We start from the raw sequence: 27,706 nt of genomic DNA on the forward strand, positions 1-27,706 counted from the left end.
AATTCTTTCCTTATCTCTTTACACTTTGAGGACAAAGCGTTCGATTGTTTGGGGGTGGGATAGAAATATTTGATAAAAATTAGGCACTTTTAAGATGTAAATTAGGCACTTTTCTTTATAAAATATTAAAAATCAAAAATATTGTTTATAGTAGGCACTTAGTGGCAATGGTATTGTTCCCTTCTCCATGATGATATTAGTCTAGAAATCTCACGTAGTACTTGAATTAGGATTTAATTTTTTAAAATTAGATTAATATATAGGTAATAGTCATTGCACCTTTTCATGAACATCTTGCATGAGCATCTTTGATTGTACTTGGTAGTATTTTTCTGAGACCTAGGTTAGAGTACTTAATACATATCCTATGAGAATCTAGCCTAAAAGCCTCATAAGAGTGAAATATATGAGTGATGACACAAGAAAAAAGTAAATTCCGAGTAGAGAAATCACACATCCACTTGTTTGATCACCACACTATCTTAGCGAGAATTTAGGCCTTCTTTGGATCGATATAGCCAGAAATTCACACCTATATGAAATTTATTATCCGCTGGTCGCCCCACTGAGCCTTTCATTAGCCTTTTCACAAACAAAAAATCATTTACCCAATCAAACAAAAATTAGTTAGTTACTTCAGAAAAGAAAAAGAAAATAAAGTTTCCATCCAAAGAAAAGAAAAATATAAATATAAATAAAATAAAAACTCCAAAAATAGAATAAAAGGAGTCAAAAAGCCAAAATAAAAAGGCTAAGGATGGAAACAAATGTAGAAACAAAATAACAAGGTTTTCTCTAGGGAATATCTATTTCCTTCCTTCTTTAACTAACACCTACTCCCCGTATCACCTAATAAAGACTTCTAGCTCAATTAGGAATATGTTGGTATGATAGTAAGTGGTAGATGTGTTTGATCGACCTCGGCTTCCTTGGATTGTCATTGAGATTATGAGGAAATGTGTGCCCACTACACACTGGAGTTATCAAACTTGAGTGGAAAAATCAGAGTGTTATGTGTTTTGACACATTCCTTGTGAGATCTTACTTAGGCACGCTACCCAAAAGTTTCAGAAATGGACCTGCCATTGCATTTCATATCATAGTTCATTGTATAGTTGTTTATCTTAAGATGATTTGATTATTATGCATGTATTAGTTTAAGTTTTAGAATGATCATCCTTGTTTAAATACTAGTGAGATGTATAGATTCTGAGATAAAATTAGGGAACAATTGCTTTTATTTCTTAGTCGATGTAGTATAAATGAAGTTTGTGAGTACCTTCTCTAGAAAACTCTCACGAGGTTAAAACTCGTCCATTAAGGAATTCTTAGTGGTTTAAGGCCTTATTGCATATTGTCAATGCAGTCGCACTCAGCGAAACGTGACTAGTTAAAAATACAATTTTGGCTACTTATTTTAATTTCACATATTCGCTTGAGGACAAGTAAAATGCTGTTTGGGGGTGGTTTGATAAAAGCCCAAAACTATAGTTTAAATCCTTTAATAGTATTTTTATTTAGCCAATTATGTTATTAATAATATAGATTTGTCACTAATTACGTGCGTTTGAGTATTTCAATCTTCAGAGTTGAACAAATGTCAATTCGTTACTAATTAGGCGCTAAAAGGAGCTAAAGTGATTGCTAAAGAAGTTCCATGAAGAAAGCCCAAGTTTAATGGAGAAAAACCCCTTAAAAAGCCCAAGTCAACACTGTTAAGTGAAAATCAAACTGGATTAAAGAGCTGAAGAAAAGTCAACAGAACTTCAAAAGGCCATATCTTTGGACTCAGGCCTCGGAATTGAGCCCATTTTATATCAAAATGACCGGCTCAGAACGTTTTTACCAATGGTCTAGGCTACAGTAACATGACTAGAATTGGAAGTCTTGGATTCAACCAATTGGATTATGAAATTGATTTATGGGTCCATAACCTACCCAAAAAACCCATGCACGATTTTGTATCATTATATAAGAAAATAAAAATCATAAACTCTCTCTCTCCCTTCCATTAGTTAGAATAAATTAGGGTTCTCTCTCTTTCTCTCCTTTTTAGTTTTAGTTTATGAGATTAGTTTGTAGCCACCATTAATTCAATTCAAATTATCTTTAATAAAATAGTTATTCATTATGTTTTCTTCTTTCTATTATTATGTCCATCGTAGTCCCATGATTCATAGCTAAACTCCCATTAGAGGGAGTTTGAATGAAGCTTTGTGAGGACTTGATTTGTTAGTATAGATTTGTTGTTAGTTTTTAAGTTTAGGTTTTTCTTGACTTAGAGATAGGAAGAGTTTAACCTAAACTAGATAATAGTGAGTTTGCCATGAGAATGGGGACAAGCTTTCTCTCATGCTAATTAGTTTATGACTAGAGATAGTATAAAGTAATTAGGAATCATTAAAAGTCTAGTCTTTATATTTTATCTTTGTGTGAGAATATCTAGACTAGGGTTTTCTATACAAATCTATGCTAGCATGTTAAGAAATAAAAAAGTGGATTTCAATCTCTCTTTAGCTTTCTCCATATTTGATTAATCTATATTTAATTACTTTAGTTAATATTAGTATAAGATCAATTGATACTATTATCTCGTAGTATAAATTCTCAACATAATATTACTCTTACCATTGTTTCTTTGTGTTTGATTAATTGGATTGTATTTAGTCTTGGTAGTTTAGGAGTGGAACAAATCCGTACTCTTTATATTGCATAATGAATTGAGAGTATGAATAATATTGATAAGGTAATTGATCATTAGTTGTTTATATTCATCTATAGGTAATTAAGAATCAATTTACTAACTATCAAATTATTTGTTTGGTTCTAACTGTGTTTGTTTGGCTCAAAAATTATTTTTTTAGAAATCTACACGGAGCACTCTCGCGCCCATCGTAGGCTATCTCGAAAGCGCGCACGCCCTAAAAACACTAGATATTAGTTCAGGCAAGAGCACGCACGCGCCCTTCTATGCCTAGTTCCAAGCGCGCCCGCGCCCACTTTTGAATTTGTTTTCACAGGTATATTTCTAACACATTTCAATTAAGTTATTCAGTGTTTCTAACTTCGTTAATACATTGTGATCAATTAAGTTATACAAGACGCTATTCAAACGCTTAGCAAGGAGGCATTCAAGTACTCCTTCTTCCGCTCCTCGCTTATCCTGTTAGAGGATTTTTTTTTCTAGCATATCAGGGTTGTTTGACTGTTTGTTTGTAGTTTGCTTTATACTGGCCTTAGCCTTGTATGAGACTAAGGTCCGATACTAGTAAACCATCTTCGGTTATTTATTGTAAATGTTAATGCACACACCTATCTAGAATACCACACACTACACTTGCACTAATGGCTGACGAAACAGAGACTCCTTTTTTTTATTTGTACAAGGCCCTTAACGATAGACTTAAGTCTTGCATCGTTCTTGCAGACCCAGTGGGGGATTTTCAAATTCCCCCGAATATATTTAATTTGTTACCAGTTTTTCATGGGTTAGACCATGAGAAGCCTTATCAACATATGTGTAGGATAGAACAAGTTCTTACCACATTTCATCATCCTACTGTTGGTTCGGAGCAAATTAAATTGAGGGTGTTTCCTTTCACCCTCGCCGATAAGGCGATATCTTGGTTAACTGCCCAAACGCCTAATTCTGTGGACTCATGGGCCAAACTTGTTCAATTATTCATGAAATAGTTTTACCCACCGCTAAAGACAGATGAAATGCTTTAAAAGATTCATTTCTTCTGCCAGAATCCTCATGAATCCTTTTCAGAGGCCTGGAATCGGTTCACTGATCTTTTCATTGAGTGTCCACATCATAACCTTGTGGAAGGCACGCTTGTTCGTGCCTTTTCAAAGGGCTTTTACATCACCATAAAGAGGTTCTTGACATAGTGACTGTGGGTAGTTTCCTTAGTGAAGGTGCCTCAGAGGCTTATAGGTTTTTGGAAGATCAATCTAAACATCAAAATAACTGGGGGGTAATGACATCTCCCGCTCGAATAATTCTTCTTCCACAGTTAAGGTTGTCAGTATGTTTGAGGTTAAATATGATCCTGAGCTTAAAACTTTAATCGAATCTCTCACTAAAAAGGTAGAAGCCATTTATGTCCAACAACAACCTACTCCGATCATGAACGTCAACACTCTTCCATGTAATTTCTGTTACATCCTTGAGCATCCAAACTCCTATTGTCCTATGGTCTATAAACAGCCATCCACTCAACCGGACAATGTTTATTCCATTAATAGAAAACCTAACGTGCCTTGGAGACAACATCCCAACTTCAGTTGGAAAAATAATCATCACGTTACACCTCCAAGGTTTAATAATCAAAATGTTAGGCAAGCGCCAAATTACAATCTAGCTCCACAGAGACAAGGACAAGGACAAGGTAATTATAATAATTATAATGCTAATAAAGGTATCGTTCTGGTTACTAATAACTATCGCAACCCACCCATTAATAATCAACGTGAGACAGTTCCAGTCACACCACCTGTGACCACTACACCTACACAACCGGACCGTCTCGACGCCTTCAAACAGGTTAGCCAACAGCTTTTCCAATCCATGACTCAATCTAACCAACAAGTTTTACAATCCATTAATCATTTAACCCAGCAGTTAGCCCAAGAGAAAACCCAACCAAAAGGTGTGTTTCTAGGTCAAGCCGTACAGAATCTTAAAATGCCAAACACAGCCTTTGAAGTAACCAATAACCCTAGTAATGAAAATATCAACGTAGGTGAGCTAAATGCCATCACTACTCTCCGTTCTAGCAGAGTGGTTGATAATGCTGTAACGATGCATGTTGTTACCTTACCAGTGGTCCCTATATCTACTATTTTACTAGATACTGAAGTTATAACTGATGATCCTACTCCTGTAGAGGTACCAGTTAAACCTCAACCCAAGAGGAAAACAGCCAAGGTTAAAACTCATATTGATCCATATGCTAAATATAGAGAGAACCCATCATTTCCCCAGAGACTAGCTATGTTACACAATGATACTAACTTTGATGAGATTAGGAAAGTTTTTAAAAATCTAATGATTAACCTAGCTTTTCTTGATGCTATTAAAAAGTTACCACAACATGTTAAGTTTCTAAAAGAGTTGTGCACTACTAGGCGGAAGACCAATATACCAAAAAACGCCTTTTTAACTGAACAGTTCCTAACTCTATCTGAACATAATGGAATCGTTAAGTAGAAGGACCCTAATCATCCTACTATACAATGAACCTTGGGGGATACCCATACGACGACTGTGCTATTAGACCTGGGGGTGAGTGTTAACTTACTCCCTTATTATTTATATAAGCAAATAGGTCTACGTGAGATGCAACCTACTAAAATGATATTACAATTAACAGATCGGTCTATTAAGTATCCTAAGGGTGTTGTTGAAAACATGCTAGTTAAGGTTCAAGATTTTTACTACCAAGCAAACTTCGTTATCCTAGACACAGAAGTCGCTAACGACTCTGTTCCTATCATTTTAGGGCGTCCTTTCTTAGCAACTGCCAACACGCTAAAAAATTGCCATGATGGTTCTATGTCCATGTTCTTTGGTCATCTTTCTGTTCAGGTAAATGTTTTCAAGATGATGAAATAGTTACCAGATTCATCTATAGATGGGGAGGTTAGCATGATCGAGAGCCTAGCTTAAGATTATTTCAACAATACGTTTCCAGAAAATTAGATGCACTATTTCCTTTCCTTCAGTAGCTCCGACTTCGACGATGACTCCTACTTATAGGAAGTCAATGCCCTTTTCGATTCTACCCCTATCTTAGTTCCTTCTAGCGCTTTACCTTTCGAGTTTGAAAACCTCTTACCTAAACAAGTCTTCACTACTCAAGATGAGGATCCTCCAGAATCCTTTTTGCCAATTCCTCCCACCTTTATGCTTAAACCTCTTCCTGCTGAGTTGAAATGTATCCATCTTGATCCGGATGGTAGTCATCCGATGATCATATCGTCTCAGTTATTTGCTGATGAAGATGCCCGTTTGATTAGGGTGAGTAAGGAACATCGTTCTGCGATCAGTTGGTCCCTGGACGATATTAAAGGGATTGACCCTGGTGTATGCACACATTGCATACATTTGGAGGATAATGCAAAGACTTCACGCGAATCTCAGCGTCGCTTAAACCTTACCATTAAAGAGGTTGTTGTTTCGACCAAATATGATCAAAACATCAAGTGTTGATGAAAAAGACGAAGAACGTAGAAAAGTAATTAGAAAAATGATGGTGATCGGGGGAATGATGAGACTGTACCTTGCGGTTGCCTACGTACCCAAATTATCAGTGGGATCAAGTCTCAAGAACGTAGTTCTGAATGAAAAATAGTTTGGTATTTATATAGGTAGAGTAGAGAGTCCTTGTAGCTCAAGTAATCTTGTAGCTTGAGTAATTGTGATATACTATAACTTTCAACTGATAATTATCTTTTTGATAAGAAACGAATCTGGACATAAATCAACGTACATTAGTGGCAAGCCATGTGGCTAAGGTTTAATGGGCCTGTACATTGATCCATGATATTGCGAATTGGGTTTTAGCCCTGTCGATTAAACGAATAAAGTGGAGACTCCTACCAATGGACGTTTGCCACGTAGGTGGGGGTCGAAACACCGCCCCCTCTTTGGCATGCGAACAAAGTTCATATGGCAAAGAAGAAAGAAAAATGAGCGGAATGTATAACGAAGTGTCGTGCGAAAAGAAATAATTGGAAAATTGACTGTCGAAAAAAAATCGTGAATTAGCGGTAACGAAATAATGTCAAACTAACGTATACGGGACGCAATGTAGTTAAATAAAAGATGGCCGAAAATGCACAGAAATAAAATTGCAAAAAAAAAAAATCGATTGGCGAAAACTGTACCGAACGCGTCATGTAATAATACGAAATTTGAATTCGACGATGCGTACCAACGGAATAGCGATACTTGGATTATACCGTTGAAAATTAAACATAGGGGCAATTTAGTAATAATAATAAAAAAAAGGAAGTTAAATACGAATTGGACTCAAAGTGTTCGGATGAGATAAGAATTGAGAGTATAGATGAAGTTGGAGTTGGAGAAGAATCCCACCAGCACTGGAAAACCCGCTCGTAATCCTATATAAGTGCTGGGCATATCCCAATCCATAAAAAACACTGTACACTCATCCAACAGAACAGACGTAGGCAAGAGAAGTTTTGAAGTCGCATAAAGCTCGTCTTCTTCCATATTACTGCCGCTTTTGAACGTTGTGTGCCGTCTTCCATCGAACAGGCACTTGTTCAGCTCATCTTAGATTTTTGGTAAGTAAAACTTTACTCCTTATACTCCTTATATTGATCCCATCAAACCGTAGTTTTGTTCAGGTTGAAAACTCCACACCTTGATAGCACCAGGTATAACCAACCTCTTACCCTTATCATAAGGGGGATTCAACCTGTCTAGGTGGGGAAAACACCAAGCGGTGGTGCTAATTTTCGTGGTCGTTTTTTTCTTGTCAAAAGTCGTCTTTATACAGTAACCACTACCGAATCGGGTAATCGGGTACCTACTTCCTATGGCAGAAGGGCTTAACAGCGCCTAGCTTACTCTTCCACCATCATCTCATCGGAACAGTAAGTTGTTGGAAGAGGAAACTCTTTATCCGCAAAACCACGACTTTGTGGTTGCGAAATAGTGAAAGATGGAGGCGCTAGAATTCAAAACCAAATATTAATCAAACATGATACGGTGCAACACCTTCTAAGGAAGGGCACCGTACCTGTCCCATTGATTTGGTGTTTGTTTATATTTTTTTGTAGTGATCCTTAAGACCTGCTGGAGAAGAAAGTGAGGAAGACATACTGGCGCTCATGTTCAAATTTGATGTTAACAAATATGATACGGTGCATCGCCAGTTAATGAAGGGCACCGTACCTGCGCTTTTTAATATGGCCAAAGTGTATCCGGAATGAAATAACAAAACATGATACGGTGTCGCACCAGCAAAGGAAGGGCACCGTACCTGTGTTGCCTTGAGCTTACCCGGTTCACCTTTGTGGAGCTAGTGCATCCGGTTTTTGAGCTATTTGACCATTTTTTATTTTTTTATTTTTTTCAAGGAGAAACGACCGTACTATACGGGTGAAAAATACTCGAGAAGAAAACTCGATGACGATCGCAGACTTGGTGAGGTGGAAAGAAGGTGACGATACAGCGACTACCAAACCGCTACGTCGATGGTCGCTTTTAAGGAAATCTGAGAAAATACTAGGACTCGAGAAATTTGAGATGGAAGAAGTGTACGAATTTGAAACGAAAAGTCGAAGAAGATGAAGTAGTAATGGCTTACACACAATTAAATTGCGGGAATACAATTCCGTTGAACAAAGAAATTGGCGCAATTATTGGAGTGGTGGCAAATTGCACCGGACAACCGCCAATATCGCTCGGTTAATATTCACGAGAGAGCCGACCGCTTACAAAATGAATTTAACGAAGGTTTGGGGCTCAAGAAATCTTCACGTTGATACGACCGAAAGCCATACTGACGAAAGGGTACATAAAATTTGAAGTTGAATTCAAGGATTCAAACAGAACTTTTAAAGGGTTCCCAAAAGTATACACCGGATGGGATAGATTTCTATACCGCTTCCGAGGGAAGTGGAATCCGACACAGTTCAAAGTGCCGAACAAATTTCGAGGTAAGCCAAAACATAAGTATTGAAAATTGTACTACGAGTAAACTGTTGACTAACATGAGTTATTTTGTGTCTAACAGAAAACGCGAGTACACTACCAGATATTGAATTGGACAAGGAAGTGGAGAACAACCTTCGTTTCTTCTTTCATGAATGTTCTGACGAAAGATTGGTAGATCTGAGCTATTTCGATGATATTGTTGATTTCCAACACTATGGGGGTATTGAACAACAGCTCGATAGGTCCAAGGAGACACATAGTGAAATGGCGAAGAAGAATAAGATTCTCAGAAATGCAATATTTGGCAACGATAGCAATAGTGAAAAAGAAGATGGAACGGAATTAACACAAATGAGAATTAGTCTTTGAGCTTGCCAAACACAAATAGCGAATTGTACAAAAGAAGATGTTCCACAAGAAAATGGGCGAACGGAGACCAAGAGAGACAACCAACGTTACAATGTATGATGCCTCGAGGGACGAGACTACAATGCACAAAACAGCCCGGACTAAATAAAGTACATTCTCAACACAAAGAGGAAAAGGTATGTACCGTAGAAAACATATATATGTAAAAGTGTGGGGAGATGTAATATCTCGCCCGGTTTGGTATATATACAGGAAAAGAATGGCGGGGAAAAGAACGAAACCGTGATACTTACAAAAAGATAGTGCAAATAAGAACACAAAGTCGGTGAAAGAAAACAAACGGCAAAACAAAATGCAGGAACAAAGAATCCAACCACCACTGGCAAGTACTGTCCGGGGTAATACTACTCATGGAGGAAAACCATAGAATCTGTTAACAGTAAGTTGACCGTTGACTTTTACTATTGCGTTAGGGCGGTAAAGAAATTTATGTCCAACACTAAACCGATGAAATTGGTAGATGAAGCAAAGATGTCCAAGTCTGGACGACGAAGCGAAGGTATCGTCAGGGACCACGCCAATGGAGGGGCTCGAAAAATATCAAAACTATGACCAGAATACAGAGAACATCGGAGAATATGACAGAGCAGTGTCAATGATTTTCGATAATATGAACCAGGTATGATAGTATTTTTATTTTTATTTTTTTTATCATTTATTACAAACTTGTGTTTAAGTCTGAAAGATTGATGAAAACAGATATTTTTCGCCGCAGGTTAAAACGGCGGTAGTACGTGCCAAAGAAATTCATGAAAAAGTTGCGAAGAAAAGTATCGATCCGAATGAAGTCAATGTCGTAGAAGAAATAGAGAAAGTGAAAATACTTAACCGAAAATTGGAAGAGGCAAACAAAATGTTAAGCGGAACCAACAGAGAGTTAGAAAACAAAAACAAAAACTTAACCGAGCGGACGGAAGAAGCCGAGCAGAGATCGTACGTAGACTTTGGGAAAACCTGTGAGATAATGGAAGAACACAAACACTTAAAAGCAGATGTGATAGAATTAAAGGCACTCGTGGCGACCAAAGATCAGGAACTTAAACGTGCTCAAAAAGAGGCAGAGAAAAATAACAAGCGAATGACAGATTTAAACGAGCGGCTCGACCAAGATCATGTGCAAATGGTGTGAATCGTCCGTAAGACAATTGACAGAGACTTTAATAGAAACGGGAGATGAACTAGAATGTGAGAAGATGAATTACAAAGATTTGTACGACTTGTATATGCGAAAAGTTTGTAAGGAACCATTGGATTTGCCCAAACCAATGATCATGTGATTTTGCGTTTGTAATACCATAGAGCTAAAAATTCTTTTTGAATAAAAATAAAGTATGTGTTGGCAATTGAATATCATTGTGATGTCAGATAACATACTTGTGGAAAACTGACAATGTTGTTGAATTATATAAATGACACGAAATACAATGAAATGCCCCCAATGCTAACTTTAAGCTTGCAAAATTAGATTGAGCGAAAAAATGCTCCGACGCTACCCGCTCCATTTAACCGAACGGGTAACGTCATCAAATGTTGACATAGCGCGAGTAACCGACTAAGCGAGCGTAAAATCGTTCAATTTAGACTAATGAAATTAAATGTGGTACGTTCGTCAGATTTTGTCGTAGCGATAATACGACTAAGCGAGCGTAATAGCGTTCAACTTAGACTGCCAAAATTAAACGTGGTAATTTCGCCAGATTTTGTCGGGGCGATAGTAACGATTAAGCGAGCGTAAAAGCGTTCAACTTAGATTGACGAAATTAAACGTGGTAATTTTGCCATTTTTTGTCGGAGCGATATTAACGATTAAGCGAGCGTAAAAGCATTCGACTTAGACTGATGAAATTAAACGTGGCAATTTCGCCAGATTTTGTTGTAGCGATAGTAACGACTAAGCGAGCGTAAAAGCGTTCGACTTAGACTGACGAAATTAAATGTGGTAATTTCGTCAGATTTTGTTGTAGCGATAAATAACGACTAAAGCGGCGTAAAAAAGCGTTCAACTTAAACTGACGAAATTAAACGTGGTAATTTCGCCAGATTTTGTTATAGCGATAGTAACGACTAAGCGAGCGTAAAAGCGTTCAACTTAGAATGACGAAATTAAACAAGGTAATTTCGCCAGATTTTGTTGTAGCGATTATAAGGTTTGCTAAAACCAAAATTATACCATTAGAACTGAAGTGAAAGAACTGCTTCTTTATTGATTACCGAGTCTTAAAAAATGCAAAGATAACAATGGAAAATACATGCCTGAACTGGAAACAAACTAAATATTGTATTATTTTATTTCTCCAGGATAATGGAAAAACACAACTAAAATCTACTTATAGAACTTGCGCAGATGAAACGCATTCCACGGCTTATCGAGAACATTCCCATCTAAATCTCGGAGAAAATAAGATCCTTTGGTGGCAGGGCGATCTATGATGTATGGACCTGTCCCAGTTTTCTCCAAATTTATCGAATCTATCAACCTCGTCTTTCGATAGAGTACCCAGTCATCTTTCTCAAACACTTTAAGTTGAACTTTCTTATCATATTTTTGTTTCATATCAGCTTGATAACGAATTAACTGTTTAAGACCAACATCTCTTGTCTCATCTATCAAGGCTTTGGCTTTAGCAAGTGCTTGATCATTCGACTCCAATTCCACGTTAGAAGTTCGTGTGGTTGGTGTCATCAACTCTGTAGGCAAGACCGCTTCCGTATCGTAAGTAAGATTAAACGGAAAAAATCCAGTTGAATGTTTAGGTGTGGTTCGATAAGCCCACATAACCGCAGGAAGTTCCTTAACCCAATTTCCTTTGGCCTATTGAAGTCGTCGCTTGAGAATTGCAAGAATGGATTTGTTAGTAGCTTCAGCTTGTTCATTAGCTTGATGGTATGGTATGGTGCCGAAATTGTGATTAATCTTCAAGTCGAACAAAATTGTCGAATTTCTTTAGCATCAAATTGTTTGCCATTGTCGTCGGTCAATGATGTTGGAATACCAAAATGACAAACAATGTCTCGCCATAAGAATTTTTAACATCCGGAAGCATGGATCCGGGCTAAGGGCATAGCTTCACCCACTTGGTAAAATAATCGGCCATGCGGCGTAAGAAACGAACACCGCCGGGAGCTTTGAAGAGGGACCGACGATGTCAAGACCCCACTTTGCAAACGGCCAAGGGCTCAAGATTGGATGAAGTTCCGTTGCTGGAAGATTTCCCATATTAGCATATTTCTGATAGGGAACACACTTCTCAAACAAATGCTTAGCATCCTTTTGCATGTACGGCCACCAGTATCCTTGTGTCATTGCTCTATGAGCGAGACTTTGCCCCCGGGAGTGGTTCCCACATAGGCCTGAATAAATTTATACCAGGACGAGCAAACCTTCAGCTCTGCTGAGACAACGAAGCATAGGGTTAAGACTTGTGCCTTTGCGATAAAGTTGCAATAGACCGTTCGAAGTCGATATGAGACAATATTTCCAACCATCGTGTTTGACACGATCACCCACTTTATGATCGGGAGGCAAGATGTGATCATGTAAATATGTGATATAAGGAAGACGCCAATCATCTTCGTCACAAGGTGTAAGTGGAAAGCTTAGCTCTATATCAGGAACTCTGGAGCATTGTCAGCTTCATGATCGTCGTCGGTATGGACCGAGACAATATCATTGACATGATCATTGTGGTCATCTGATAGCATAAGTTGTGGATCAAGTGTTTTCTCTGCAATGATAGCTTGATTATCAAAATCACGCTTGCGCTTCTGAGTCAGCACAGGAGATATCAAATTGGCAAGACGTGATTCCTCAGAAAATGTCTTGATGAAAAAACAACTCTCAGTGATGTACATATCGCGCACATCCTCGATAGACAGATCGATACTCGGTTTCTTTTGAAATTCAATGGTAATCTGGCGAGGCTTATCTGACTTAACTACCGCGGATAAATATGCGAGAGAATCCGCATGTCACACGTCATGACGTGGACGCTGCACAATACTGATAGAATCAAAATTTCGAGCAATTCGATGAATTAAGTCCACATAAGCCGCCATTCTATCGTCACGAGCTGCATATGATCCACCAAACTGGCTAGCGACTAACTTAGAATCTGTGAATAATTGTAGCTTAGTCTCCCCCAAGTGAAGAGCGGTCATGAAAGTTTAATGACGACTTCGTGACTTTCGCCCTCATTATTTGAAGCGTCAAAACCCAAACGCACTGACTTCTCAATTTTTTCTCCATTCGGTTGCAAGATTACACACCCAATACCGGAGCCATACTTATTATGCGAACCATCAGTGTAAACAATCCAACAATCAGCAGATACATCTGATAAGTTCGGCAAATCATCATCCCTGAGAGGTAATGGCGTGTTGTCGACGACATTCTCTTCGTCTAGTAATGCATCAGATATAAGAATATCCTCAATTGGAAAATTAGCCATTAGTGAAGCCAAAGCTTGTCCTTTCATAGTTGTGCGAGTTTCAAACACAATGCTATAAGCGCTAAGGTAACTTTCCCATTCTGTGAGGCGACTTGATTCCTGAGCATTGCGAAAAAGCTTTCGCAGTGGATATTCCGTATAAACTTTGACGACTCGTCCCTGGAAATAAGGTTTAAGACGTCGGGCAGCATGAACCAAAGCTAATGCAATTTTCTCCACTCGAGAATATCTTGTTTCAGCAGTTGTCAGAGTCTTGCTAACAAAGAATATAGGACGCCCATCACCACTGTTGACAAATAAGACGACACTTACGGCATGATCAGTGGCGGCTAAATACAGACCTATAGGCTGCCCCGCTCTTTGGGCCGGCAAGAACTGGAGGTTGGACTAAGTATGCTTTCAAATGATGAAATGCAAGTTCACAGTCCTCCATCCAAATTGCTGCGTCTTTCAATGTTTGGAAAAAAGGACGGCATCGATCAGAATACTGAGAGATAAAGCGATTTAAGGCTGTCAAGCGTCCTGTAAGTCGTTGAATTTCTTTCTTTGACGTCGGAGAAGGCATTTCAAGGACAGCTCGAATCTGATCCGGATTTGCTTCAATTCTGCGTCTAGTCATCATGTATCCTAAGAATTTACCAGATGGCATGTTGACATTGGAGAGTCTGTCGAAAACTGCTTGCAAATTAGTAAAATGATCAGGTGCTTCTGTAGATTTGACAACCATGTCGTCGATGTATGCTTCGACTGTCTTTCTAAGTAGGTCAGAAAAAATAGTGTTGACTAGCTTTTGATATGTGGCTCCAGCGTTTTTCAGACCGAAAGGAATTACCGGTAATAGTAAATGCCTTGGTGCAGAATGAATGCAGATGAACTCTTGGTCCTCAATGAATAACGGAATCTGATGATAACCAGAATAAGCATCCAAAAAAGACAAACGCTGAAAACCAGATGTTGCATCAACCATTTCAGATATACGAGGCAATGGATACGGATGAACCGGACAAGCCTTATTGAGATTTGTGAAATCGATACAAATACGTAATTTGCCGTTCTTTTTAGGCACTGCGACAACATTTGACATCCATGTTGGATAAGTCACAGACCTTATAAAGTTAACAAACAAGAGACGGTCGATTTAGGTCTTTCACTTTCATCTTTCTATCGGGGCCATCCTTCGGGCTTTTGTCGAACCGGTTTTGCATTAGGATCAATGTCGAAGTTTATGACAAGCCACCGAAGGATCTATACTGAGCATTTGCTCTATTCGCCAAGCAAACACATGATTATTCTTCCGCAATAACAAAATAAGCTCTTGTCTCTCCTCTTCTAGAAGTTTGGCTAAAATAAAAGTAGTATCTTGAGGGAGTTGGCCAATTTGAACTTCTAAAAGTGGATTGACTGTCGGGGTCCTTCAACATTTCTATTGGCGAGTAAACCGAAGGTCCCGATCTTTGTAATTGCTATTTGACGGCGTTGGAACTCGAGAATAGTTCGTCCAACAACTTCAGACTTCTTATAATCATCGAGAACATTGTCGTGGCAAATTAGAGATGCCGGTTTGATCATTTCTTTCACCTTACGAGACTTTTTATTGAATGGGAACTTGATGGCTTGATGATATGTTGAGACGACAGCTTCCATATAATGAATCCAATCTCGACCAAGGATGACATTGTAAGGGGATTTACAATCCATCAATAAGAAATCAATATTGACTTCCTTCTGCATAAGAGTGACCGGGAGAGACACCTTTCCAACGTAATGAGTAGCGGTACCATCAAAACCAACGATAGGCTCATTTTCAGGGGTGACCAAGTTATCAATAAAAGGAATACTGCAATAACACCTAGAAAACATGACGCTAGCTGAACTACCAGTGTCGATCATTATACGTTGTACAGCACGATATGATATCGATATAATGCAGCTTATCAATGACATCATAATGAGGAACATGCACGCCCATTAGATCTTGGTCAGTGAAACATAATGGTTCATCTTCAATAGTCTCCGTGTGAAAACCTTCCACAAAATTGATCCCGTTAACTTCGTACAAATTAGACAGATATTTGACTTTAGAACGACGAGCAGTTTTCCGCTGAGTATTGGACAATGAATCAATGATGGCATGTCCAACCTTAATGACATTGTGATCAATGATAGTTAAAGCTTGAGTTGTTACTTTCTTCTGCACATATTGATCAAGTTTCCCATTCTGCACAAGCTTTTCAATTCTTCCCCGCAAAGACCGACAATTCTCCGTCTCATGACCATAATCATTATGAAATTTGCACCATAACGATTTATCGCGAGTTGTTTTAGTGTCGTCGCGCAAGGGAAACGGCGGAGTGAGAAGACTCTTATCCTTGATTTTGTCGTAAACTACCGCGATATTTGGTATTAAAGCGGAGTTAATTCAAAATCGATAAAAGGCTTTCGGTCCCGCTCGTGGAGTCTTCTTTCTTATCACGGAGGCTTTGGGTTCTTTGTTGATCAAAAGTCGATTCTTACGTTTATTTCACGATCATTGAAATCCTTTCCTTTATTATCTTTGTCACGAAAGTTCGAAAGCGGTAGTGTCGCCTTCAACATTGATAAATTGTTGAACTTCATTTGGTATAACGCCGCGTCGGGGAAGATGGAATATCCCTAACAAGAGAGTTGTATAACCCATCTTTATCAAACAAGATAGCTTCTTTAAAAGCGTAAACCACCATTAGATCGGATTGCTCGAAATCTCACCGCAGCTTGGAAATGCGCGATAAAACTACGGAGAGTTTCCTCCGCGTTGTTGCTTGATGTTGAAAAGAACTCGGACTCCATTTGGACGTTTGAGATTATGATGAAAACGTCTGGAAAACTTTTCGGTTAAGTCCTTGAATCAACGAATAGAACGCGGAGGTAATTCGCTAAACCATACCAACGCTTCCCCTTTTAATGTAGAAGGGAAAAGTTTGCATTTTAAAGCATCATCACCTCCCGATAAAACCAGTTTGTTTGTGAAATTAATCACATGAAGCATAGGACAACCCTCGACATCATCATATTGATCAAACCCTGGTTGTTTGAAGTCTTTGTTATGAGTAGCCCTTTGACGGGCGAGAGAAAAAATTTGTCCAAAATACCATCTTCGGTTGCGGATTTTCTAGTGTCGATTCAAAAGGATCGCCGTCGGTAAGAGCTTTTTAATCATTTCTCGACACGCCGAGGAGTCATCGATCCATTATCTGTTGGATCGTGATCATAGTCCGCGATGACGCTATGGGAGCGAAACGAGAACAAGAAGAAAACGGCGAAGATTCATCGTTTCCGTGTCGAGATGATTGTGGATGGTACGTTGGGCTTTCGATGCGATAATGTTGAATGATAAGAACAGCGTTCTTTGAAGTGTTTCACCATATTGATGGTTCCGATCATGAGTGCAATCATTATTACGTTAAGCCACTCAAATTCCTCGGGACTTGCCGATAATTTGTAGGATCGTGGGGTGCATTCGGACGATTATTAGCGATTACCTTGCCTACCGAGAACGCGTGACCAAGTGGGTAGAGATTTCTCGGCGAGGTCGGAGAATTAAATTAAGCCCATTACTCTTAACTTGTTGATGGCTGCTGCGAATATCGTGAATCTCATCCTCACCACTTAAACGATCCCACACACTATTATGTCATTGGCGTGTGTGACGTTGTGGTGTGACAGATACAACATCATCTGCGAGTGGAGCGCGTAGTTTAAGATGACGCCTGTAGTAATTATTCTGTTTGCGGACAGTCTTTAACTTTTGAAGAAGTGCTTCTCGAGACATATGACTTACATTATCCGCATCGATCTTGGAGAATCGTCCGAGGCAATAACCTCATCTGAATAATTTGGCGATGGTGGAATGACGATTATTATAAGGTATTATCTTTGTCGGTAAAGTTGTCCTTGACCATCATGTTTGTGATGATCGTCAGTAATCACATTGGGACCTTGAGCTCTTCGAGTATGAGTCATAACTTTCGTAGAACGCGATCGAGGGTGTAGTATAAGAACCGCAGACGGTGCCAATTATGTTTCGACCAAATATGATCAAAACACCAAGTGTTGATGAAAAAGACGAAGAACGTAGAAAAGTAATTAGAAAAATGATGGTGATCGGGGGAATGATGAGACTGTACCTTGCGGTTGCCTACGTACCCAAATTATCATTGGGATCAAGTCTCAAGAACGTAGTTCTGAATGAAAAATAGTTTGGTATTTATATAGGTAGAGTAGAGAGTCCTTGTAGCTCAAGTAATCTTGTAGCTTGAGTAATTGTGATATACTATAACTTTCAACTGATAATTATCTCTTTGATAAGAAATAAATCTGGACATAAATCAACGTACATTAATGGCAAGCCATGTGGCTAAGGTTCAGCCTTGATATTGCGAATTGGGCTTTAGCCCTGTCGATTAAACGAATAAAGTGGAGACTCCTTCCAATGGACATTTGCCACGTAGGTGGGGGTCGAAACAATTGTCAGGGAGGAAGTTTTATGGTTACTCGATGCGGGGATCATATATCCCATTTCCACGTAAGTCCTATTCACGTAGTCACTAAGAAATCGGGGGTTACCATTGTTCGTAATGCTGCGGGTGAATATGTTTTCACGCGTGTTCCTATGAAATAAAGGATCTATATTGATTACAGATGCTTAAATGCCATGACACGAAAGGATCACTTTCCTTTACCCTTTATAGATCAGATGCTCGAACGTCTAGCTGGTCATGCTTATTATTGTTTTTTAGATGGCTATTCTGGCTATTTTTAGATCATTATTGATCTTGATGACCAAGAAAAGACTACCTTCACATGTCTTTTTGGAACATATGCATGTATAATTGTGTATATCTTGAAAATAAGAACAGCTCTCTCTAAGCTCTCTCTCATTACCAATCTAATTCTGGAGCCATGAAGTGTGTTAGTAACCATAGTAGGTCCTGAAAAAATAAGCAAACAAAACAAGTGGTGGGAATTAATTGAAAAGTGTGGGAGCAATTTTTGAGAGTGTAAGGGCATAACCATCTTTGCATGTTTTTTTACTTGTTTTAGAAATCTTTTTCCTCTTATAGTTAAAAGCTGTGGATTAGGTGTTGTCTGTGGAGGGAAAACTTTCCATTTCAAATGGGTTGACCGGCCTAACCGGCGGTTGACCCCAATCCCTTTGATTTCCTGGCAAGATGGAATCCATGGGAGAGCCTTCTGTAACCATTCTAGAACCAGTTTTAGCTAAAGATCCAATCTTTTGTCCATGGGGCTTTATGAATGTTGATGTAACCCAAAATCAGCATTCTTCTCCGACGATGGTAGAGGGAAACTACAATGAACAAAGCTGTGAGCGATGAGACGTGTGTCGCTCACAACCAGAAAAAGAAAAAATCTTATGCTGGAGTAACTAAGACCACTTATGGGAGGGATGTCGATACCACAATTCTCCCAGTAAGTGGACTCCAAACTTCTCCACAAGCAAAGAAAACCGTTTTAATGCTTTAGTATGGCTTCATTTCCCAGGATTAAGTTTGGAATATTGGGAAATCAAAACTTTGTTTTGCCTGGCAAGAGTTATTGGTAGACCAATCCACATTGATGAAAACACCGCGAAGAGAATTTTAGATTACTATGCAAGTGTGCTGGTGGATTTGGATCTAAATGAAAAAAATTCCTGACAAGATTTGGGTGGAGGTCACATGCAGAGATATTAAATTTTTGTAGAATGTAGAACCTGGTCATCTGCCAAAATTTTGTAATCATTGCAAGAGAGTTGGGCACTTAGTTACTGAATGTCAGATACTCAAGGTAGATCTGAACAAGAATAAGGAGAATGAAAACACGAGCACAACTTATCAAGCCACAACTGGTTTGACTCAAAATCAGAAGAAGAGAAACAGAAGAAAGAATAGGCAGGCTGAGAAGGCAAATACAATCATTGGGGATGCTAACCTAGACAAGGATACTCATCAGGAAGATAAGGACAGTGCGCCGATGCCACCAACTGGGGCAATACCTGAGTCTACATTGGAACACCCACAGGATGAAAATGATGAAGGGGATGAATATGAGAGTGCAGATGAACCTTAAGCCTTACAAGAAGTGGAAGGTGAAACTGAGGACTTACAAATAGAGGCTGAGTCAAGTGAAAATCCAACAGAGGTTCAAACAAAGACTCAAACAGATGGAGTTATGCAGCAGCAAGAGCAAGAAAGGCATGGGCCAATAGAACAAGTAAAAGCTAACCATGAAGTTGAAGGGTCTTACAATGGACTGCCATTACATACTACAATGCCACCACAATCTCCCACTGATGGTAGGGGTGTTGAACAGGTACCAAAGAATAACTGGAGCCAACCTCTAGAACATGATTAGGTTATTAGGACTGTTACTGAAGCCAGACCCTCCAATATGCCAGCTAGTCCCTTACAGACATGTAACAATTTTACTTTACTAGAGATAGTGGAAGATGTTCCAATGGAGGCACAAAGTAAGATAATGTCGAAGGTAATTGGGAAGAATGGGAGGAAATATGAAAAGAGAAGGAATACAAAATAGGTGGAAACTTCTGCAGTTCACCAGCCTAGGACTAGAGCTCAAGCTAAGGTGCATGGCAAATATCTCCCTATTTCCCAATGAGGACACTCTTTTGGAACATTAGAGGAGTGATGAAGAATAAAGCTAGAGATAGACTTAGAGAATTTGTCATTTCTTATAGTCCTGATCTTGTTTGTTTGGCTGAACCTTTAGTTAGACCACAAGTAACTATGTTGGACTCTTTTGGTATGAACTATTTTGAGAATACTTTGCTTCATAATAACTCTCAGAATAGAATTGGAAACCTTTGGGTCTTTTGGAAGAAAGGCATCTTTGCCTCAGTGGTTGCGGCTTTTGACCAACAATTAACTATTCTGGTTAATGGATGTGTTGTGTCCTTTGTACATGCAAATTGTTGGCTTGGCAATAGAAGAGAGTTATGGAGAGATCCGAAATTGGCTTGAATCACTATGCCATGGTCAGATGGGTGACTTTAATGCTGTTATGAGATATGATGAAAATAAAGGAAGTAGACAACCTAACAGACTCGCTATCCAGGAGTTTAATGACTTTGTCAATACAACAGACCTGATAGAAAGTAATTGGGAGGTAAATAAATACACATGGTGCAACAACCAAAGTGGTAATAAAAGTGTTATTTGCAGGTTGGATAGAGCTTTCTTTAATGAAGCTTGGAATCTCAAGTTTGCTGGGTGGAAATGTAAGGTAGGCTCATGGCAAGCATCTGATCACTCTCCTTTGTTGGGCATGCACCCTAATATTCCTAAGCCTAGGAATATCCCATTTAGGTTCAATGAGATGTGGCATTCACACCCCACCTTTTTGGAAATAGTTAATGAGAGCTGGACGCAAGAATTTGAAGGCAAGCCTCTTCCTCCTCTCCTTAAGGTAATGCGAAGGCTCCAACGCCTGAAAATGGTTATAAAGAAATGGAACTTAGAGGTATTTGGTCACATAGATACCGCCATCAGGAAAGCTGAAAATGAACTTCTTCGAATGCAACAGCATGTTGATCTAGAAGTAGAGGATGAACTCCTCACAGTAGAAGTGATACAGAAAGAATTTGAACTGGATACAGCTAGAGGAAACAAATCTTACCTACTGAGACAGAAAAGTAGAACCTGTTCTGAAGATGAGGGTGACAGAAGCACTTCATATTTCCATAACATATGCAAGATTAGACAGGGAGCCTCCATGTTCACATAATTGATGACGGAGAGTGGCACTATTCTAGAGGATCAAGAGCATATTAAAGAGTATGTAACATGCTATTATGCAGAGAAATATATGGAGGTTCAAGTGCAAGAAGATCCAGAGCTATTGAGCATTATACCCAAGTTGATCAATGAAGAAGCAAATTACAGTCTGACAAGAGTGCCTTCTTATGAGGAAATCTAGAAGACTCGATGGATTCCAAGGACACTTTTACTTCAAATGTTGGAATATTATATAGCAAGATGTGTGCCGGGCTATCCAGTCTTTCTTCATCTAGGGGTGTTTACCTAGGGGATTGAACTCAAACTTTATTGCTTTGATCCCGAAGGATAAAAATGCCAAGAAACTCAGTCAATATAGACCCATATGCATGGGTAATTTTCTTTTTAAGATCATTACTAAACTTCTACAGCTGCGGCTTAATGAGTCAGCTAATGATATTATCACACAAGAGCAAACTGGTTTTGTCCCTACAAGATGTTCTCAAACTAGCATCTTCATGGCATCTGGAATGATGATTTGGTGGATCTCTAGCTATCAAGTTGGATATAAGTCAGGCATATGATACAATGAGTTGGAGCCTTCTTTTCCAAATTATGCAGAGATTGGGATTTGCAGACACCTAGATTAAATGGATAAGGACAATTGTGAGCTCAACATAGATTTTAGTGCTAATTAATGGTGGACCTGTGGGTTTCTTTGGCATGGAGAGAGGACTTAAGCAAGGAGACCCTCTTTTCCCTATATTGTTTGCCTTGGCTGAAGACACATTGAGTAGAGCTTTGCATTTTCTCAGGGAAGAAAACCATCTCAAGCCACTAACTATCATTAAGAAAGTGGCAGCACCTAGCCATCTCATCTTTGTAGATGATATTATTATATTTGCAAATGGTGAGATAAGAGGTATTAGAAAGCTCAACCACATCCTTCAAAGGTACCAAAAGGCAGTTGGACAACTCATTAGTTAAGCCAAAAGTAAAGTGTTCTTTAGTACCTTTACTCATCTCAGGAAACAGGATGTACTGATGGAACTGAATATGGTTGAAGGCTATCTGCTGAAGAAGTATTTGGGGGTCATTTTACATCAAGGTAGAGTTACCAGGGCATGTGTAACACCAATATTGGACAAGATTAAAAAGAAACTCACAGGGTGGATGGGAAATAGGTTGTCTTTTCAAGGGAGAATCACTTTGATAAAATCTGTTCTTTCTAGCATACCAGTCTACAACATGTCCATCTACAAATGGCCAATGTCTGTGGTCAAAGCTGAGACTATTATGAAGAATTTTCTATGGTAGGGAGATCCTACTATAAGAAAAGGTGTGACTATAAGCTGGGATAGAGTATGCAAGCCTGCTTGTGAAGGTGGACTTGGGATTAGAAGGCTCAAACATGTGAACACTACTGTTTTGATGAAAATGGCTTGGGAAATTCTAAATGGTGAAACTGTTTTTGTATTGTTCATGAAAGCGAAATATTTCAACCCAGATGGAGAGATTATTAAATCACACAAGCCAACCTCTATATTGCCTGGGATCATGAAAGCTCTCGAGGAAGTTACACACAGAACTCAATGGGTGATAGCCAATGGGGAAAAGTAGACATCTGGAGGGATAATTAGTTAGGGACTCAATCTCTAAAACACATGCTCAATGTCAGCTCAATGGATCTGAAGGGATGTAGAGCTCGGGTATGTGACCTGCTTGGAGGGGATAGTTGGTGTATTCATGATGTGCTGCAAGATGTAATGCAACGGGCCCAAAAAAGCCCATCATCTGTCCTTAAGTGTAGCTCTGCCTTCGAAGACTATGCTATCTAGTGCCCTGATCTGAAGGGTAACTTTTTGACTAGGTCAGCATATGAAGAAATTAGAAAAAGAAAGTCGGTGGTTGAATGGATGAAAAGTATATGGAAGAGTTCGATCCACCCTCGGGTATCAACTTTGGCGTGGAAGATCATACAAAGAGGAGTGCCAACTGATGACAGAGTACATAAGACAAGCATCTATCTACCCTCTTGTTGTAGATTGTGTGAAAACAATGTTGAATCCAACCACCATCTATTCTGGCAGTGCGAGTTCACTCAGAAGCTTTGGAGATGGCTAACACAAGTTTTTAAAATCAACACTGACATTAATAGCTTCCAAGACACAATGAAGATCAACAAGAATTAGAGCCCTCTGATATGGGATATGTGGAAATCGTGTGTTGTATCATGCCTGGTGAGCATTTGGAAGGAAAGGAATAAGGTGTACTTTGATGACAGAAAGCCAAAGCTCTAGGAGTGCAAGTACTACGTGAGATTGCAACTCAAGACCACTGGTAAACTCTTGAAGGGTCACTGTTACAACAACCCATCAGAGTTTGACATTCTCAGATTCTGGAATATTGGTACAATAATGAAAAAAGTGCCACAGGTTAAACAATGTACATGGATTCCACCTGAACCCGACATAGTGAAGCTTAACACTGATGGTTCGGCAATGGGAAATCCTGGACCTTCTAGGATTGGCATATCTTTTCGAAGGAGTATGGGTCAATTCCTGCTCACCCTGAGCATGGATATTGGGTTGGGTGATAACTACAGAGCTGAGTGTATGGCTATCCTTATCGGAGTTGAGACTGCAATCACTAAAGGATGGCTGAATTTGTGGATTGAAACTGACTCCGAAGCAGATGGGCGAGCCTTTGAAACTAGGAATGTCTCATGGATGATGCAACCACGGTGGTTAACATGTACAGAGAGGTTGAGTAGATGGACAATCTCTACTATATAGAGGGAAGGCAATACCACCGCGGACTTGTTGGCTAAACGAGGAATAACATTAGCTGAAGGAGGAGTGAGCACCACGATTGGGCAACCAAACTGGCTGCGTAAATGGGAAGCCCCATTTCAAAGATTTTATAGATTTTTGTGATAATTTGCTTCAACATACTTGTTTAGGATACAGACATGTTTTGGAGAGTCATGAAATAGGGGGACAGCATGTTGCCCACCCAATACCAAAATCCTTTTTTATTTCCGTTAAAGTTTTAATATATTCAAACTTACCAAGAAAAAAAAAACCATAGTAGGTCCTCTATAAGACAACTTTCTGACTCATACTAATAAGAATATTTTTGACAACACATAGATGTATAGTATCCCATCCACAAATGTCTTGCCTTAGCTAATCAGAAATGTATAGTAAATATTCAATTCTCTTGGAACAGTTTAACTATATATATATATATATATATCTATAATGCCTCACAAATTTAAAGCAAAACATTATTTCGAAAACAATAAACATGGATTATAAATGAACAGTAGAGACGTACCACTTCTTGCTTGTGTAGTGGTCAATGCGGGAGAAAGTGTGTCTTTATGTTTCTGATGAATTCTCACAATGGCTCATCAATCTTAATATATGCAATATAGAACCTTGGTAGGATACCAGGAGAAAATGCTACCTTGCTACCTTGAACTGGAAAGAAGAGATCCAGGTCATTTTTATTTTCACATACAATAGAAAATTCACACTTAAAATGTAAACTTATTTCGCTTGCCGTTAAGTTGTTCGTTTAAATTACTATTGAACAATGGTAAGTAGACCAGGTGTTAGTGTGCATGTTACAATATGCTTTTACAAATGAGTTTTTAGTTTTATTGAGAGCACTATTTATTGAAATACTAAATACGTACCATTTTCGAATAATTCTCCTCAAGCAGAAAAAAAAACTAAATAAATAAATAAAAATTATTCACTGCATAAAATCAAGGAGCATATTATATGAGTTAAATATACCTACAAACAACGATGAAGATGTATTGCCGAATAGAAAATTGTCTCCAAATATTTCAGCACATAAACCAAATCAAGGACACAAACAAAATGGCTAAAAAGGAAGGAACGCATTAACTCATGCATAAATCTTAAAAACAAAACCATATGATAGTCCAAACAATAAATAAAAACTGATAAAAAAATATTACCAGTTGCAATTGCCTTGGTAAGCAAAAATACAGTACCACCTTCCATGCTCTTTGTTGCATCTTTTGGACAACTTAACAGATCTGTTGAGAAGAAAACAACAACTAAGAATGAATTATTTTAAATATGGAACTTTGTTGCTTCGTTGGGTTTTGGTTTTTGGACCGGTTGAGAAGATTGGTTGTTTATTGATATGTTTTTGTCGTTCGTTTCTGTGTAGCTTGTTGCTTCATGGGTTTTTGGTTTTTGGTTGAGAAGATTTGTTGTTTGTCTATCTGTTTTGGATATATAGGGTAAAAAAAAGGCAGTGGATGTTGCAAAGGTCGACTCGGAGTTGAGCAGCTAGTAGAAAGTAGGTGTTGCATTGTGGTTGGAGGAAACGTCTGGACGTACAACTGATAGGCTTAGCAGGCTAAAAATGACAGATGCGGAATCATGTTAGGATAAAAAGCACGATGCAGGGCTAGCTCGCTCACGCATCTATGTGTTAGCGGCTCAAGCTACGTTGGTCAACTCGGGTACACCTCTTTAAAGGTGTTTAGATGTAAGTCTTCACCTCATTCATGGTATTGCAGAGTATAATTTTCCAAGTTAAGATTGGACTCTTAAATCTTCTATTTTTCATTCCATTCCATAACTCTATAAAGAGAACAAAACATCATTGTACCATGGAAACTCGTGGCCTCGATGTCATGAACATACCTATTAACAGAAGAAGGGGAAAAAACAAAAGTGAGATTTAAAATAACAAAATGTAGACCGATGAATAAGCACAAACTGTTCTTGAGCCAAAATCTATTGAAGAGGCAGCTTATATATTTTGAGGGATTTCTTCGCCAATGCAATCTACAATGCCAAACCGAAGAGAAGAGTGAGTTCCTAAAAGTCCAACACTCCCACTCCTAAGCAAGGCTTACAACTTTTGGATGTCAAGCACATAAGAAGCACAAATTGTTCTTAAATGGTTGAGTGATCAAACTTCTCCACTATGCAAACTATCTCAAGATGTACTAAACTTCTGAGCTTTTAGTGAGGCTGCATTTTTCAGCATTTAAATGTTTTGAATACAACCATTAACTAACAATCAATAACCTCAGTAAAAAATAAATCAGAAGGAAGAACAGAAGAACAAAAGAAAAAATAGATAATAGTAAAAATGCTAAATCAAAAGTTATATTGGCAACAAAACATATCACACAACTCAATTCAATCAATTGACCATTCGTGGTGCCTATGGGAACTATTAGTTCAAATTCAATGTCCATCTTCATCGAGCATATGGCGATCTTGCCAAAAAAGTATCTGCTCATGTATTCAAATTGAAACCCAAATTATTCTAAAACCGATACCAAATTGTTCACACCAAAAGAAGTGCTCATGGTACTAACAAATTCCCTAGAACTCAAGTGATGACGACAAAAATATTGTACTACGAAAAGTCCTAGAACAAATGAGCCACATAGTCTACCACACAACATGTAGAAGAACAAAGGAAAAGTTTAGTAGGACGACTCACCTACCCAAAAGACATTGCTCTAGAACTTGCTGTTTGGTCAAGAATATTCCTATATGATTTTTGACTTTGTAGAATCTGTCATAAAATTCATAAGCAAATAAATTCCAACTCGATCTCTCCATATTCTCAGCTTTGTTTCAAACATTAAAACCTATATATAGTCGCTGCAAAGTAAAGGGAAATCAAATATAAATCAAAGTGGATATTCTCAAGTATTTTTTGGCATAACAAAAGAATGAAGGTTCATATATGGAATTAGCCAACCTATCATCAGTGCGCAAAATGAAATGACATTAATGCCCAGCCATAACACAACATGTATAGACCAAAACATGAGCTCTTTCAATCTAAACCTATAAAATAGTGTGTGTCTGCTAGCCATATTCTTGATTCATACGTTTGTTTGTGAAACCACATACCATGCTGGAAAAAGTGCATTTTTTAAGTAAAGGTTGGCATTCCTACTCTACCATATCTCAATATCTCAAAATGCAGTGAACCAAATAGAAAACAATAACCAAGAATTTCCATGTTTTTTGCAAAATCATCAAAACTTATCTAGCACCAAGTTCAGGAAATAAAAACACTCCAATTATATAAACCTCGTAAGGGAAAACTCAAAACCACTCCAATACGGCAAAACCAACACATTACTATAAACTATTGTTGCAACTATCAACCCATGTAACAGTTACAAAATGGCTTGCTACAATAAATTTTCAAGCACAATGAGAACTTTAGAACTGGTAAGTTAAAACCACGACAACGTGCCATCAAGTTTAGTACTGTAAACTTTTTTGTAAACTAATGGGTAAACTAATAACAACACTCGTTCGTCCTGACAAATAGTTGGCAAG

General features: G+C 38.5%; 2 protein-coding genes across 7 annotated transcripts in view; one reads left to right on the top strand and one right to left on the bottom strand.

Annotated features, from left to right (window-relative positions):
• Positions 1 to 304: 304 nt before the first annotated feature.
• Positions 305 to 27,706, bottom strand: part of LOC147516092 (uncharacterized) — a 30,631-nt gene continuing 3,229 nt past the window's right edge. For 5 of the 6 annotated variants that reach the window (XM_086594545.1, XM_086594548.1, XM_086594542.1 and 2 more), the window contains 5 exons: positions 26,850 to 26,924; positions 26,001 to 26,035; positions 25,336 to 25,416; positions 24,681 to 24,826; positions 305 to 582 (listed from right to left, as the gene is read on the bottom strand). In XM_086594545.1, coding sequence (XP_086450671.1) covers positions 24,744 to 24,826; positions 25,336 to 25,416; positions 26,001 to 26,035; positions 26,850 to 26,924 — 274 coding nt within the window. In that variant the 3' untranslated portion in view covers positions 305 to 582; positions 24,681 to 24,743. Of the gene's footprint in view, positions 583 to 24,596; positions 24,827 to 25,335; positions 25,417 to 26,000; positions 26,036 to 26,849; positions 26,925 to 27,706 lie in introns of those variants that run through there. The other variant, XM_086594543.1, reaches the window with a different exon arrangement.
• Positions 20,506 to 21,351, top strand: LOC147516093 (uncharacterized). The gene has a single exon (XM_086593160.1). It carries the CDS (start codon positions 20,506 to 20,508, stop codon positions 21,349 to 21,351), a length of 846 nt encoding a protein of 281 aa, XP_086449286.1.

This window comes from Coptis chinensis, chromosome 2 (genome assembly GCF_015680905.1).
Source record: "Coptis chinensis isolate HL-2020 chromosome 2, ASM1568090v1, whole genome shotgun sequence".
NCBI lineage: Eukaryota > Viridiplantae > Streptophyta > Magnoliopsida > Ranunculales > Ranunculaceae > Coptis > Coptis chinensis.